The sequence below is a fragment of the Tyto alba genome, unplaced genomic scaffold (genome assembly GCF_018691265.1).
Source record: "Tyto alba isolate M040663 unplaced genomic scaffold, T.alba_DEE_v4.0 Super-Scaffold_1, whole genome shotgun sequence".
Taxonomy (NCBI): Eukaryota; Metazoa; Chordata; class Aves; order Strigiformes; family Tytonidae; genus Tyto; species Tyto alba.
In genome coordinates this window covers 32,961,043-32,976,560 of record NW_024881261.1, presented here as the reverse complement: position 1 = coordinate 32,976,560, position 15,518 = coordinate 32,961,043, and the positions used below count along the sequence as shown (strand labels likewise).

At 43.3% G+C, this 15,518-nt stretch overlaps 1 protein-coding gene across 1 annotated transcript in view; it reads right to left on the bottom strand.

Moving 5' to 3' along the window:
• The window catches only part of BICC1 (BicC family RNA binding protein 1), a 115,551-nt gene extending 110,674 nt beyond the window's left edge, over nt 1-4,877 (bottom strand). Inside the window, exon 1 of the mRNA XM_033004295.2 lies at nt 4,534-4,877. Within this exon, the coding sequence (XP_032860186.2) occupies nt 4,534-4,735 (202 nt within the window). The 5' untranslated portion in view covers nt 4,736-4,877. The remainder of the gene's footprint in view (nt 1-4,533) is intronic.
• Between the last annotated feature and the right edge of the window lie 10,641 nt (nt 4,878-15,518).

The window sequence follows — 15,518 nt, the reverse complement described above, 5'->3', positions numbered from 1 at the left end:
GGCATAAAAAACCCAAAACAGAACAGAGAAAAATAGATATCTAAGAGGCACACCATTGGTTTTTTTAAAGAAAGAGCCATGTGCACCCCTGCTAGAGTTAGGCTCCAATTAAAAAGCAGCACCAATTTTGTTTTTTACCCAAGTACTGTTGTGTGACAGTGCATTATAAAGTCACAAAGTGTTTAGGCGTGTGCTATACATACATCCCACCCAAAGCCCAAGTGCCTGTTAAAGAACATGACACAGAAAAAGGATTATTTGAAACACAAGACTGGCATAACATTTCATAGACAAGGTAAGACACACCAAGCAAGAGAAAAAGGTGTTGCTTTTTTTTTTGTTTTGTTTTTAAGGTTCATGGCCAACTTCTATAACTCTATTGATTGTTGTGACATTAGCTGTTAGATTATACTTTCTGGACAGCTCTTCTAAGTTTAATGTTTTGCATTTTTGTAATAATACTCAGCTGCTATGGCAACAGGCACTCAGACATGAACTAAGTAAATCATTCCACAGTATTAGGTCACCTGAGCATTCAGCAGAACTTTGTGCAGAGCCCCTATAACTAACAGGGCTGCTATGAAATACCATCCTGTGTCACTGTTGAAAAGAACAGTTGATCTGTTTTACTCAAATTTACTTCCTGGAGAAAAAAGTCTATTCCAAAGAGATTTGTTCACCAGCAAACCCTGATGAAGACATGCAGCATAAGATAGCTCACATCCCACTGCAAAGACCGAGGTTTGTTTATGGAACATTATTCCAGTCATCTATGAGCAAGCAGTAAAACAGTACTACAAAGTAGTTGGGCAGAACAAGAAAAAAAAGAAAATCATTCTTATGTTCAAGGTTTTTACCACAGATTTTGCATTTTCTGATATTCCAAACAGAAAAAGCCAAGCTCTTAGAGAAGCTTCCTCTACCTTTCCTTTTACATTTATCTTTGTAGCCTTAAGAACCAAACTCTGAAACACCCGAAATTCTAAAACAATTATTTCCAAGGGCGGGGGTGGGAGAAGTACCAGAAGCACCCTCAAATATGTCAAGACTTTGACACCTCAGTTCAAATTTGGTTTCTGCTTCAGATACAACTGGTAGCAAATCAGCCACATCAACCTTTTTTTGAAAGGGAGCTACCCAGTGTCTTGCTACAGGACTACTCCAACAGTGGACTCCGTATCTGATGGTAAGGTACCCCATGAGCTATACAATCTGCTATGCCTAGGTGAGTCGTGCTGAAGTCAAGCAACCGTCCACAAAATACCAAGCACAGGAAAGATTAAAATAACCATGGCAGAAATGCACATAAAATTCAGCAATACAATCACAGAATGCAATAGAAGTACCAAGCGGAACACTGAGCTTCTTCAGATTCCTTCTACCCCGATTGTTTTTTACATTTCATCATTAGTACAATAAACAACAGATGTTGACTAGCAAAATAATAAGGGATCCCCAAGCAAGAATGAGAACATTTCCTGACAGGTTTCTTCAACAGATGGTGTTGCAAACTTGGCTTTAAAGACAGCTGAACTAAAGACAATATATCCTCACTTTCCCATAATATAAGAAAGCTATGGTGAACACTAGAAGAAATCATAAGTTTTTAAGTAATTTAAAAAGTAACTTTCACAAGTGCAAACAAGCTGTCTAGCAGCTGGTAAAAGCTAAAGAAGAGCCTTTAAGCATCTAATATGAACACAAAGCTGTATTTACACCAGTGTGAATTTTAAAAAATTAAATAGCAAAAACTGGATAGCTTTTGGAAACTAGAAATCTGGTCATCACCACTTAGCTTACAGATATATTTCCCTTCCGCGATGCAATTCCTGCATCTTTTAAGAACTTCCAGTGAAGGATCTGGTATTAGAACCCATAGGAAACACGACCCTATGACTTAACAGAAGTTCCTTTCTGTGGATGGCACACTGCTTCCTTTCCATTGTTCCTTTCCTACTGGGGGGAGTCAAAGTTTTTACTTCAGAAAAGATGGCCACACAAAAAGAAAACAAACAAACCAAAACAAAGTTTTGAAAGCAATGTTGGTTTGTAATTAGTGGTATAATGGACTCTGAATTTCTGGGTACCAGTTACAGATCTGACTTCATGACACTCTGTAACAATCTGGCATAGGCAGTTGGTGCTTGAGGTATCTTCCTACAAGAAAAGGATAAGTAAAACCTATCTTGTAAGAAGCCAAGAGATAAAACTTGTAAAGTAGAGAGGAAACTGGAAGAAAGCCATAAAGTTTAACAAACAGTTCACAGTTTTCTGACAGAAAGAACTATTATGTTTGCCTCATGCTTTCTAATAATCATTTTATCATTACCAGTAAGCCAGAAAGTTTAGGTTTTCACACAAAATCACTTATTACTAAGTCCAGCATGTACACTTCTTCACAAAAAGGATAACTAACTGATGCAAAAGCTCCTCAAACCACAACATGACGCATGCGTATTCTAGACTGGGCATACAGTAACCTCTCATCAAAAAGCAGGCAACATTCTGTTTGCATTTACTCGCTGTAGTCTATCAATCATATAATTTTTGCTACACTCCTATGAGGATAAGAAAAAAAATTTAAAGGAGGAACAAACAAAAAAATCTCAGATTTTGACACTGGCTACTGCTGGATGACACAACCTATACAGTGTTTGGAATCTGGTTAGGAGCTTTGTTTACCCTCGCATGCTTACTACCTCAGACTGTGTGTGGGATGAGATAATGGAAATTTGTTTTGCTACTAGAGGAAAACGTTAAGGCAACCTTCAATCTTCACACTGCACTTGCTAACTTTTGACCCTTTTTCCTACTATTTCATACACAGAAATACTTTTTCATTTCAATACCCATGTGGTTTTGGTTTTAAGACACTTCTGATGAGCACATCTTTACAAATAGTTGTTGCTGCTTATGAGACTTCTGTTTCTCCAAATTCCTTTCTCTTTACTGCATTACATAATGAGATTTTTCTACTAGCACTAAAGTATTAACTGATTAAAGATTAACTCACCCCCAGGAGAGAGAATGTCAATTAAAAAAAATTCCAATCATTGTAGTCACCAAGTCAAACCACAGCTCTTCGGTGACCAACCCAAGCGACCCGCTGCCGTGCCTCCGCGGGCTCTCGCAGCCAGCCAGCGCTGGCGGGGCAGGTGCTCTGACAGGGGATGCTGGGCAGCCAGCACCGACCCGTGCCAGTCAGCGAAGGAAAAGCCTTCCATGCCACAAGCCACAGGAACAGCAGCGAAATAGCTGTCAGGGGCTTATTTCTTTTGAAAGTGTACACAAATAGTTGAGTTACCTCTTGAGTGTAACATTACACGTTTACAAAACAGAAAGAAGGATGCTCTTCTTGAAACCACCATCATCCTTCCTTGCTGATCCAAACATGCCCTGAGATTTGACAAGGTAAGAGCTGAAACTCCGGTCCTTTTTCATGGGCTCTTCAGATGAGACAGCAGGGAACACCCCCGTGGAGTTACCCCACTCAACAACATCCTCACCTGGTTTAAATCTATTTATCAGCTCTTTCGCAACAAAACCAGCAATTGCTACTCCTACAGTGTTTTGACAAAAGCTGCCTACATAGCTTCCATTTTAGGTTAGATAACTCAAAATGTACTGGGATGAAATATGTAGTCTTAAGGAAAAAGGATGTATATTTAAGAACAAACAAACAAAAACAAACAGAAAAACAACCAAACAAAAAAAAAAAAAAAAAAAAAAACAAACAAAAGACCCCCAAACAAACAAACAAAAAACCAACCAAACAAAAAAAGCCCCAAAACAAACAAACAAACCCCCAACAAAGAGACCAACAAGCAGAGCCGAAGGGTGAGCGAGTGGTAAGGCGGCGGCTGCCGCTGCCAGCTCTGCCGGCGCCGTCCCCGCTGCCCCGGCCGGGACGCCCGGCTCCGGAGGCTCCTTCCCGCTATGCGCCAGCCTCGGCTGTTCCTCGAAAGCCGAGAGCCTGAAACTACCCTGCCAGAGCGGGGACATTCTGTTCTGGAGGAGGGATTTCTGAAAGACCTCCACCTCGGGAGCCGCAGCCCGGCAGCGCGCCGGCTGCCGCTGCGGGACGAGCCCCGGCGGGCTGGACACCGGCACCACCCGCCGCGCCGGAGCCGGCCCGGCCCCAAGCGACCCCCGACGACCCGGGGGTGCCCCTTGTCACCCAGCCCCGGGGCCGCGACCCTCGGCCCCGCTCCGACGAGAGGCAACAAGGAGCCGCCTCCTCCTCCTCCTTCTCCTGCCGGCCCGGGAGGCCACCACAGAGTCCGGGCGCTCGGGACCGGCCCGCGGGGCTCCCGCCAAGCCAGGGCCGCGGCCAGCGCCCGGCCGGCCAGCGGCCGCCCCTCCGCGGCGCCGGCGGGGCTGACAGGAGGATCCCCAGCCCGGCGGGGAAGGGGAAGGCAGCGTACGGCGAGCCGGGCCGGGGGCGCGGCGCGACCCCCTCCCCTGCCGCTTCATGCCCCCCTCCCCGCCCTCCCCAAGCCGGGGACCGCCGCCGCCGCCTCTCCCCGCCCTCACCTTGGAGCATGGCCTCCAGTTTCTTCCTGTCCACCCGGAATCGCTCCTCGCCCCACTCGGGGCTGTGCAGGGGCCGCGGCGGTCCGGCCGAGTCCTCTTCGGAGCCGGGCACGGGGGAGTCGGTGCTGCGCTCGCTGTTGGAGCCCGGGTCGGAGAGCGGCTGCTGCAGGTACCCGCTCAGCGGGTCGCACTGAGCCGCCATGGCGCTGCCGGGCGGACCCCGCCGCCGCTCCGAGCCCCACTCGGCCGCCTCCCCGCGGGACGCTATCTGCCCCCACAGCCGCCCCCCGGGCTCATCCCAGCCGCCGCCGCCGCCTGCCAGAGTCCCGGCCCCGGCGCCGCCGCCCGCGCCCGCCTCTGCCTCCGGCTCCCCGCCGAGTGTGCGCGGCCCCGGCCCGGCGGCGGCCTCCGCGGCTCGGCGGCGCCCCCAGCCCGCCCGCAGCCCGCACAGCATCTCCGCCTCCATTGGGCCGCCGCCGGCCCGCCGGGGAGGGGCCGGGGATATCCCCGGCCGCGGCCCGGGAGGAGGGGGCAGCGGCGCGGAGCGGCGCGGCGCGGCGGGAGGAGGGAGGGAGGGAGGGAGAGGAGGGGCGGGGCGGGGCGGGGCGGGGCGGGGCGGGGCGGGGAGAGGAGAGGCCGCCCCCGGCGGCACCGCCTGCGGGCCGGCTGGCCGCCGCGCCGGGTCCCCGCCGGCCGGGCCGCCGGGGCGCCCAGCCCGCCCTGAGGGAGCACCCCCCGCCGCGGGGTGAGCGGCGCCCGGGGCCCCCTCGGCCGCCCCGGCTGAGGGAGGTTCGTCAGCCCTCGGGGGGTGCCGGGTGCAGCGCGCAGCGGGCGGGGTGGCCGCCCTGGGAGACGGGCCCTGAATACCACCACCTCGGCCCAAAAAACGATTCCCCCCCCACCCCCCTCCCAGAAACGCGCCTGCCTTCGCAGCAGGAACGAGCACGACAAAGTTTTGCCGGCGTGTGCTGGAAACGCCGCTCGCTCGGTGCGGCGGGCAGCCCTCCTGATGGCGAGGAGGGAGGGCCCTGGATGGCAGCTCGGCTGCTTTTCGGGACGAAGCTCCAGAAAGGCGAAGTGCCCTGTGCTGCGCTGGGCCACAAGAAACAGGGTTATGTATCCCTCGCCTTCCTGGCACGATCGCGCTAACCTGCACCCAGCAGCCCAGAGCTAGGTTTTGCAAGGGCCCAGTTCGTGCCGCGTTACAAACAGCGTAAGCCCAAAAGCAGGCACTGGTGTAGAGGAAGCGTTGGCACGAGCAGTCAGGCTGGCCGGGCGGCAGTGGTGCCGGTGCTCCGCTCCTGCAGCCGGACACACTGCCCAGGAATGACGGTCGTTGCCCAAAGTTTGGCTTCCCAAATCAGGTAGGCGAGGGTGAGGCGAGCGCACCCCTTTCTCTGGGTCTTTCCAGCGCCAGCCAGCTTATTTCTCCCGAATCTGAGAAATCCTTTCTGACAAAAAAAAAAAAAATGTTATGCTGCGCATCGCACATTCCAACCAAAGCTTTCTGCTTCAATTAGCCGCAGTTTTCTGGTGAAAAAGCAGTCGGCTACAAGATGCTCTGGCAGCACCGTGTGTGGAATCCCCTGAGGTATCCCACCCTGAGAGCATCGCGCCTCACCCGATGTACTGCAGAAGCCTGTCTTCTGTCTTCTCCAGTACTGGAGCTTCTGCAGATTTATGATGGCCAAACAATGTTGCTGTATGCACACCGGAAAGCAATACAAAAATTACAGCTGACTTAGGTGATGGTGAACATAGTTAACATCAGCTTGAAGGACCATGTTAAAATTCCTCAGGAGCTGCACTGATACTCCAAGTAAATGGCAACTGCGCTGTGTCCAGTTGCAATATGCAGTCATTTTTACAGAAGTTCAGATTTTGGCTTACTGAGACTTTACGTATTTCCCACTTAGCACCATAACAGTGTGAATTTTGCAACACCTCTGGTTTCATTTCTACTGAACATTATGTGCATGGAGGGAGGCACTCATGGTGGAAAAGTCTATTATTCAACTGTAGTATTTAATTCTCTAACTGGTCTCACAGCCTCTATGGATGTGCTAGCAGGCAACATACTTCTCAGAAGATCCTCTGATACTTCTCATGACCATGGGAAATAAAACAGCTGAAGTCAAAACCAATAGAACAAAATATGAATATATGTCATGGAAACTGCACAACCTCCATTTCTCTCAGTGGTTTGCTTGTGGCGTGGTAATACTTTCAGGTGTGCAGAGCAGTCTGAGGAAAGACTGAATGTCTTTTTCTTCCCAGTTCAGAAGCTTACAGTTATCAACCACCTTTTTTCTTTTTTTTTTTTTTTTTGGCAGATGGGAGAGTGAACATTGTCCGTATCAAAACAACCTGAAATTCAACAGAGTTTGCTGCCTCACCCCAGATCAGCACCAGCTGGAGTTGTCTGTCTTCTAGATGCCAGGGCCAGTGAGTTACACAATCCAAATGTTCAGAAGTTATGAGTGTTGACAGCACCAGTTACAGTCTACAGCACCTACAGGTGCTTAGCACCTCTGAGCGGAACAATTATTTGGGTATTTTCCACTCATAAACTAGATCTACAGGCAGAGATTCTCAATGTAGGAGGTCCCTTTCCTTGAGTTTTATCAGTTCCTTCCATACAGCCACAGAAACCTTCTTTCTCATCAGCTGGCTATGGTTGAACTCAGCAGTATTTTTTTTCAGCAGGCGTGTAAACAATATAATAAATCAAAGATCTCTTAAAAAATAATGATGTACGCAGTTTAGTTTTTATTCATTGAAAATAACCCTTCCATGGTGTGGTTTTAGACTAGAAATAAGAAGTAAACTCTTTGATTTCCTACTTAAATCCATATAAAAGGTCAAAACAAGAAACAGTTACAGTGATTAGGAGTTATTATTGGTAGCATGTTCCAGCAGAGTACCACTTCTGTCGCAGAAATGGCATTCTATTTCTCCAGTACATTGCAGTGGAAGAATAAAATGTCTGTTATGCAGAAAAATTGAACTAAGTAGAAAACCACATTTTTAATGGCTAAAATAATATTAAGTGTGGATACAATTGGGGAAAAATGGGTGGAAGTTGGCAGATAAAAGATCAAATGGCTAGAAAGAACATTAGCTGGAGTTGACTTTGGCATATATAATTTATGTTGGCCATTTTTCTGTGGCCAGTAGCTTGATCAAAGAAAAGAATAACAGGATCTTTCTCATTTTGGCATACTACGTCTATTTTGCTACATTCTCTCCCTCTTTTTTTCATCCTGGTCTTTTCCTAACCTCACACACAATATCTGCAAATCTCAGAAAAGGCGTAACTGAATAGAGAGGTGTTTTATTCTCATACCAGCCTATATGCAAAGCCTATTGTGTAATATTCCTTGGGGTGAAATAGGTCCTATGAATTTAAAGGAGATTCATGAATTGGTTGTAAGTCACATCTCTTTGGGACTGCATGAAGTTCCCAAATTGAGAGCGGTATGGGATCTCTCCTGTGAAGAATGTGGGTCTGCCCTTGGGCCTGTGGACGAGGAGTGGCAGGCACCACTCAGAGAGCACTGTTAGATGTCTTCGGGTCTGGCTGCTGCCAGTGTGAAGCTGATGGCCAGCTATCTCTGCACTCCACGAGTGCAAGATGTACAAGTTATCTCTACGTGGAAGAGTGACGCAATATAACTTATCATTAATACAGCATGGTCTGTATTCTAGAGCTTGCATTTATTTATTATTCTTGATCTCGAATTTATCTACTTCACAACACCATTATAGAGCAAAGTGCTGTTATCTGTATTTTTCTGAGGTGGGAGCCATGGGCAAAAAGACTAGCTTGGAAAGCTGTGAAGTGGGGTTGGGGAAAGAGAAGGCAGCACACAGAACCTTTAATGAACTTGTGGTATCTAGAAATGCTTTTCTAGGGACAGTGCTAAATTTGGTTCTCGTTGTTTGGGAGGGTTTATTACTGGTGAAAATTAATGCTGATGGTGTTTTGAAAGGCTTTATTACATTCATCTATTTTGCAGAAATACGAGGCCTGTAGTGGTTTGTCTTTCATGATGTTGTGCCATATTCCCCAAGTAGGCCCCATTAACTCCAATTTCTCAGAATAATATAATGTGACCTACTGTGTACTAAAGTACTGTGCGCTTAAGGCCCACCAGCAAATAAATAAAAAGTCCTCCACGGCTGTTATAAAAACTTTTCCACCCCTAGAAATTCCCAGGATAAATTCTTGTTCTAACCATAAGAGCAGAGAGATTCTGAAACATCTTTTTAGCTATACTGAATCATGGGACCATAAAAAAAAAGATTGAAAGAGATCTCAAAAAGGTCATCTAGTTCATCTCTTAACTATGCTGAGTTCATTCCTGAAAGATATTTGTTTATCCACTCCTTTACAATTTCTAATGATGAGGTCTCCATGACCTTTCCAGGAAATTCCTGTGCTTCACTTACCATTAAAAAGTACTTTTTCCCCTTAATAAGTAACTTGAATTATTCTTGCTGCCACTTAATGCCATTAGTTCTTGTCCTGTCTACCATGGACACAGCGAATGGATTATTTCTTCTTTGTATCACACTTTGATGCTGTTGAGTACTTTTATCAAGCATTGATCAGTCCTTAAGTGTTCTCTTCATTTAGCTAGTCGCTCCTAAGTCTTTCAGCTCTTTGTCAGAGGTCATGTTTCTTCTTGTTCTCCAACAAACTCTTTCCACACTAGTCTACATCCTTCTCAAAATACAAAGCACAAAACTGGAGAGAGTACCCCCAGCTGAGACCTCACCAGTGCTGAACAGAACTGCATGATCTTATCAGGTGTCTCATGATCAGTACTCCTGCTTATTCGTTTCTGTGTCATGCTTAATCTGCCTCCATGGCATGATGTTACTGGTTTGTGTTGATGTACTATAATCCCTGGGTCCTTTTCTGAAAAAAACCCTACTGACTAATTGTTCTGTGTTGTATAGTTTTGGTGTTGATTACTCTTGCTCAGTGTGGTCTCCTGATCTTCTCCCTAGTGAATTTCATCCCATTTTTCTTAAGGACTGTTTTCCTGATTGTTTAACACCTATTTGCAGAAATGCTGTACTTCTGCAGTTTTGATTATTTATCTCTCTAAGAAGCATACTTTCAGTTTCCTTACCTGGATCATCAGTGAAACACAGAACAGATACGGGCCCACAATAGAGTATCAGAGTCCTATTTGATACATCCTTCCATTTTGACAGTGAAACAATCATAACAACCCTGAGTGGAGGTGCTTATTCACCCATTTTTATGTCATTGACTGACAATTTTTGCTACACTTTATGGGAATGTTACAGGAAATAGGGTTTAAACACTGCTCAAGTCCTGAAATATGGCCTCTGCTGCTGCTCCACTATCTGCAGACATTCCTGGTCTATTATAATAGCACATTAGTCTGATAGGATTTATTCTTGTCAGATCTATACTGACAGATCTTGTTATTAAGTTACCTGTTTCAATTTGTGTGATGCTTTTTTCGCTCAGAATATTTTTGGGAGCTGAAGTTGAACTGACTAGGCTAAAATTTCTTGGTTTCTTTCCCGCCTTTTTTAAACATAGTCACTATACTTGACCTTTTTTGGTTTTCTGGTACCTCACCCATCACCAAAGAATTTTAAAGAAAGCCATTAATGGTTGTGAGAATGAGCAGGGAAATAAATACAGCCTTGGTGAACCTGGCAGAAAACCGTAGACTCTAGGCTTAAAAGTCTGACTGATCACGCACAAGGTGTTAACATTTGGTAACATTCAATGTGCTGTATAACCTTGTATATACACTGTTATTTATTACAGCTATACAATTTTAAACATCTTAATCTCTGGAAGACTTTTCAACAGATGGACTTTGTGAACCTTGTCCTTGCTGAAATGTTAGGAGAATTAGAAACAAATGTACGAGACTCAGAAATCCAGGAAATTTCACTCTTGGAAATTGCACTGGCAATTTCTGGCAAGACTGCAACCTGTTTCTTTTGGCTCTCAGAAGCAAAATAATAAATTCACATTCTAAATCTAATTAGAAAACAACTATAAAGAGATATTTAAATATTACCAATTAGAAAAAATATATTGATATTTCCTAATTTGTAAGGAGAGTATTTGATAGATAATAGCATGAATTAGAGTGTAGTCGAGAGGGCACTATAAAGAAACAAAAAGGCGGAGAACATGAATACCACACTGGAAATCTTGTCATGTCAGGTAATATCCTGCATTGCTGTCAAAGAAACTGTATTATGTATCTGTAAATTAGTCAAAGTCAGTTTGTAATCTTTTCAGTAAATTAGAATCTAAATACTAAATCCTGAATTTGATAACCATGTCCTTTCATTAGGAGGCTCTCTCTCTCTTCTATAGAACACATTGGAAAAAAGTCCTCCTGGATTAAGAAAAATTATTCCTGTTCTGAAACTCCCCTCTTGCCACTGTAATCTTCACAGGTGATTTTTACGTTCTTCACATTCTTTCTATTTCACTCAGAAGCAGGCAGGCAGGAAAAAGATGTCTGTATTAAAGCAGGAGAGGGTATCTAAAGTAATTTCTGATACAATTTTACCACTGAGAGGAGTTAATCTTTCACTTGAAGTCAAATACTTGAAGTCAAAGCAGTTTTCCTCTATACTCCTAAACTAATAGAAATAAAATTACAGATTGGTTGAAGTGTTTTCTGGCGTCAGGTTCCAAATAAATTGATCTTCTGTATTAATAATATTCTGGCCATTTTTCTGTTTTGCTAGTATTTATACATGTAGTGTACGTTCTTAGCATCCTGCATAGCTAAAATGCTGAATTTAATAATGAAGTATTTTAAAAATATATTCTTTCATTTGTATCAGTAGATAAGATTTACTAACTTATTACAATAGTCCCTCAACTAAGAAAAATTCTCCTTTACAGTGCACAGGTACCCATGGTCACTCAAGGCTTTCACATTGTGTAAAATAGCTGGTGTAATTCATGTATTTTCACTTCAGTAGTAAAGGTTAATAGCTGCTAAGATCAACATCTGGTTATCCACCGGAAATCAAACAGAAAAATGGGATTTGAGGATTATTTTTTCTCTCATACAAGTCTAATGCTTTATTTCATTACTATAAAATTGACTGCACTTTATGAGTCACTATTCTGTAGAAAGACACCTAGATAGATGTAGCAATTAAAACATGCTTTCTTTTATTCCACATAGCTACTCATCTGTCAGTCCTCAGTAGATGCACTCTTGTGCTGTCAGGGCTCCGAGTGCACTAATAGGCTTTAATTTCCCTGACCAGCCTCACCTGGGCCCCCACCTATACTCTCCACCCATGGGCCTAGGGGCTCCTTTTAAGCTTGGCCCCAAGGAGTTGTTTCTGTTTTGAGCTATGCTGGAGCTTGTTCTCTTGTCCTGTCTCTGGCTTGGTTGGGTGTTGGGTCTGTGAATGAAGGAAGGTGGGGTTTTGTCCTGTCCTTTGTTGTTTCTGTGTGGACTCCCTGGATGGGTCTTGGTGAGTTATCACTGACCCATGCCAGAGACTGTTGATGGGACTTATTATAAGCACCTTGTTCTTACAGATCCTTTGAGATGCTGTGGAACCCCACCTGGGTTGGGGAGGCAGGGATGTCCTATGCCTGGGTTTGTCCTGTCTTGCTAAGTAGTCTTGCTCTTGTTCCTGCCCAGATCCTAAGCGGATAAGTGTCAATAATGCAAACATAAATTGTTTAATTGTGATTGAAATGTTCAAGGTGATGCTACTGGAGCTGTACTAATCAGGCTTTTCAGTAACACAAAGTTGTATGGGCATGGTATCAGGAAAACAAAAGACAAACTTATGGGCTGCAGTCTGAACTCTGGTCAACTGTTTCTCTAGTATTTTTCACTCTGTGTGGTTGTTTATTCCTCTACTATCAAATACTGCTATTTTAGATTTTTCCAATGATTTATTGCCAAATTAATATCGATCTTTATGCAGGTATAAGTAGCTGAACAAAATGTAGGGAGTGAAAAGTCATAGCAAAACAAAAAACAATAGTAATTTTTAATTTTCTTTCCTTTTGGAAATTGAATAATTTACTTAATTTGTTTTACCTAAAATAATTTGTTGATTTGAGCAGACCTGATACTTCATGAGATCTCAGAACTGCAGGGGAAATAACTGCTCTTGGAAAGATGTTCTCTTAGTTGTTGTTCAATTAATTTCCTTTAGTTTTCCTAATACTCTTAGTAGCTTTGATGTCTCTTGGTTTTGTATGATTCCTGGAGAACTTTTTGTTCTGTTTTCAGAGACAAAATAAACATATGATCCCTAGTAAAAGAAGGGAGACAAAAGGTCCATGAACTTTAACACAGAACAGGCTGTGAGAGCAAAAAACTTCTTGTCCTTATGAGAAGACATGCAAGTACTCAGTATGAGGCAGGGAGGCTGCCTCATCATAAGCACAAGGAAGCTGATAGATGAAATATTCTTGCTCTTGCATGATTTTTGTCTGCGCTACAGAAGCTTAGTTTTGCTGTAGAATTCAGAACAGGCAGAATTTTCAGGAGCCAATGTTCCTCAATACTTTCTGTTTCCCATTTGTATAGCTATTGCCTTGACTTCTTCAGCATAATTCTTCACTGAATGTTAAATATAGCTATGTGTAAAGCAGTAGTCAAGCTGTACAAATCACGTTGTAAAGATGCATGAGAACAGTCCTGATTTTTTTTTTTTTTTTTCAGATCTCATGCTTTATTATATGCTGTGTAATTTGATCATTTTAATATCTAATTTAGGAGTGAGGAAGGGGAAGACTTTTTTTCCCCCTTTTGTGCTGTTGGGTCCACCAAGGTTAAGAAGCTATTTAATGATTAAATTTATAGTAAAACTAGTTTATTTTAATAGACATATTAAACATGGACCATGACTGGGAAGAAAGTAGCTCTAGTTTTGCCAATGTCTTTCCATCTGAGGTATATGCAGCCATGATCTAAATGGGAGAGAAGGAGGAGCAGCAGCCTGGCTTTGCAACTGCAGCTGGCTGCTGTGGTACTAGAAATGTGTGCCATTCCTGTTGGTGCTAGTGGGAACATTACTAGAGACCAGAATATATTTGTCAGTATATTGGCTTTATAAAGAGGTAGTTTCAGCATACTTTTTTCTCTTCTTTATCTGTGTAACACTTTGGTGAAGCAGACACTGGATGTGGAATGCCATTTAGTACCTTATACTTCTGTGGAGTTTTATGAAGTCTGCTATCAATAAGAACTATTTCAGTAGTGGTAACAGTCTCAAGCCCAAATGGTTCAAAGATGATGCAAACTACCTTTACCTCGTCTCTTCTGGGCCTGTCATCTTGAACTGTTTCAGGATATCTATATTCTCCATCTGGGTTTACTTGAATTCTGTGTGTGATTCAGTAGGGAAATAGATGAAAAAAAAATTGGTTGCATACAGCAGGCTAAAGATTTTATATATTGATATTCTTGTTCCTTTTTTTTGTGTGCTTTCTTCTGCCTGATCCTTAGGAATACATAGGGGACTGCTGGAGCCCTCAAAATGTGCAAGACTACATGCTTAGGCGTGAAGATTTCATTCCATTTATTCCTTCAGTCTAAACTGATGAATGAAAGAATGGAGTGGGACAGCCACATTTCTAAACGCATGGGAAACAGCTAGTCATCTGCAAGGGCTTTATCAGAATGTAATAGAACATAGGACTCGGACCCTCAACAACTCTGAACTTGTATGGCTGCAAAGAAGTTATGCTGACAGCCGAGCTTGTATGACTTACGTTAGGTGAAAATCTAATTATTGCAACAAAAATACCTTAGGTAAAATCAGTGTAATAGAGAAATGGTTCTAGCACTCGGTGGAATTAATATGAGAAGTAGAAGAGGAGCATTGGCAGTTCCTACTGTCCTAAAGACTGCAGCCAAACCAGCAAAGATTTAAGGAAATGACTCATAGTACTCAGAAGAAAGAAAAACATCATAGTAATGGCAAGAAAAGCTAGGTTAATGTTGAAGTCGAATTTACTAGCCCACAGAGGCAGAGACAGGAAGCACTGAAATGACTGAATTACATTCCTAAAACAAGTCTGTAATAATGTTTTATCAGGTTAGTGACTATAAATGGCTAAGAACAGCAGTGGACATGAAGGAATACATTTTGCTCTTGGACATTTTTACACAGATGTGTTAAAGTAAATGAATTTGTACAGATAAAGATTTGTTCCGGAGATCTTAGTGTAACAAATACTCTTTGGTAATACCATGAAGCATATTCTTTTGTTTGCCTAATACCTGACTCTCGATTTGCTAATACGTTCATTTTAAAAAAATGTTACTTGCGAAAAAATCCTGTGTTTTGATGATTTCTGGGCAAATGTTTGTAATGATCTTAAAAATAAAAAAATAAATAATAATTAAAAGAAAAAGGAAAACAAACAAAAAAACCCCAAACAACAACCCACCAAACAAAAAACAAACCAACCTCTAAACACAATTATTAGTAAGGCTAACTATGCTAACTATGTAGGAATACTTGCTATGTTTCTGCATGAATGGGCTATAAATAGTAAAGCCAAACCTGGGCTTCCACTGTAATTACTAAGATTAGATGTTGACGTAGAATTCATCTGAAAAACAGTTTAAGTGATAAGTTAGTATTTATTTCCAAACTTAAACAATTAATTTAACAGAATTTTTCTGGAACAATTGGTGTTGCCCTCAGAACAATCTCCAGTGTTACTGTGGCTGTGAATTGTAGGGTTGCTTGATGGATTGCCATTCTATTTTCTTTTTTTAAATGAGCAGTCAGCTAACGACAGGGTTGAGGTAGTGGACAGAGGTTAGCACATGAAGTCCTAAACACATTTAGAATGTGATCAACTTAAAGGTGGTCAGATATTGGAACAGATTGCACAGGGAGAGTGTAGGATTTCCATGGTTGAAGATACCAGAACTTGACCAGGACAAGGCTGTGAGCAACCTGATCAAATTGGC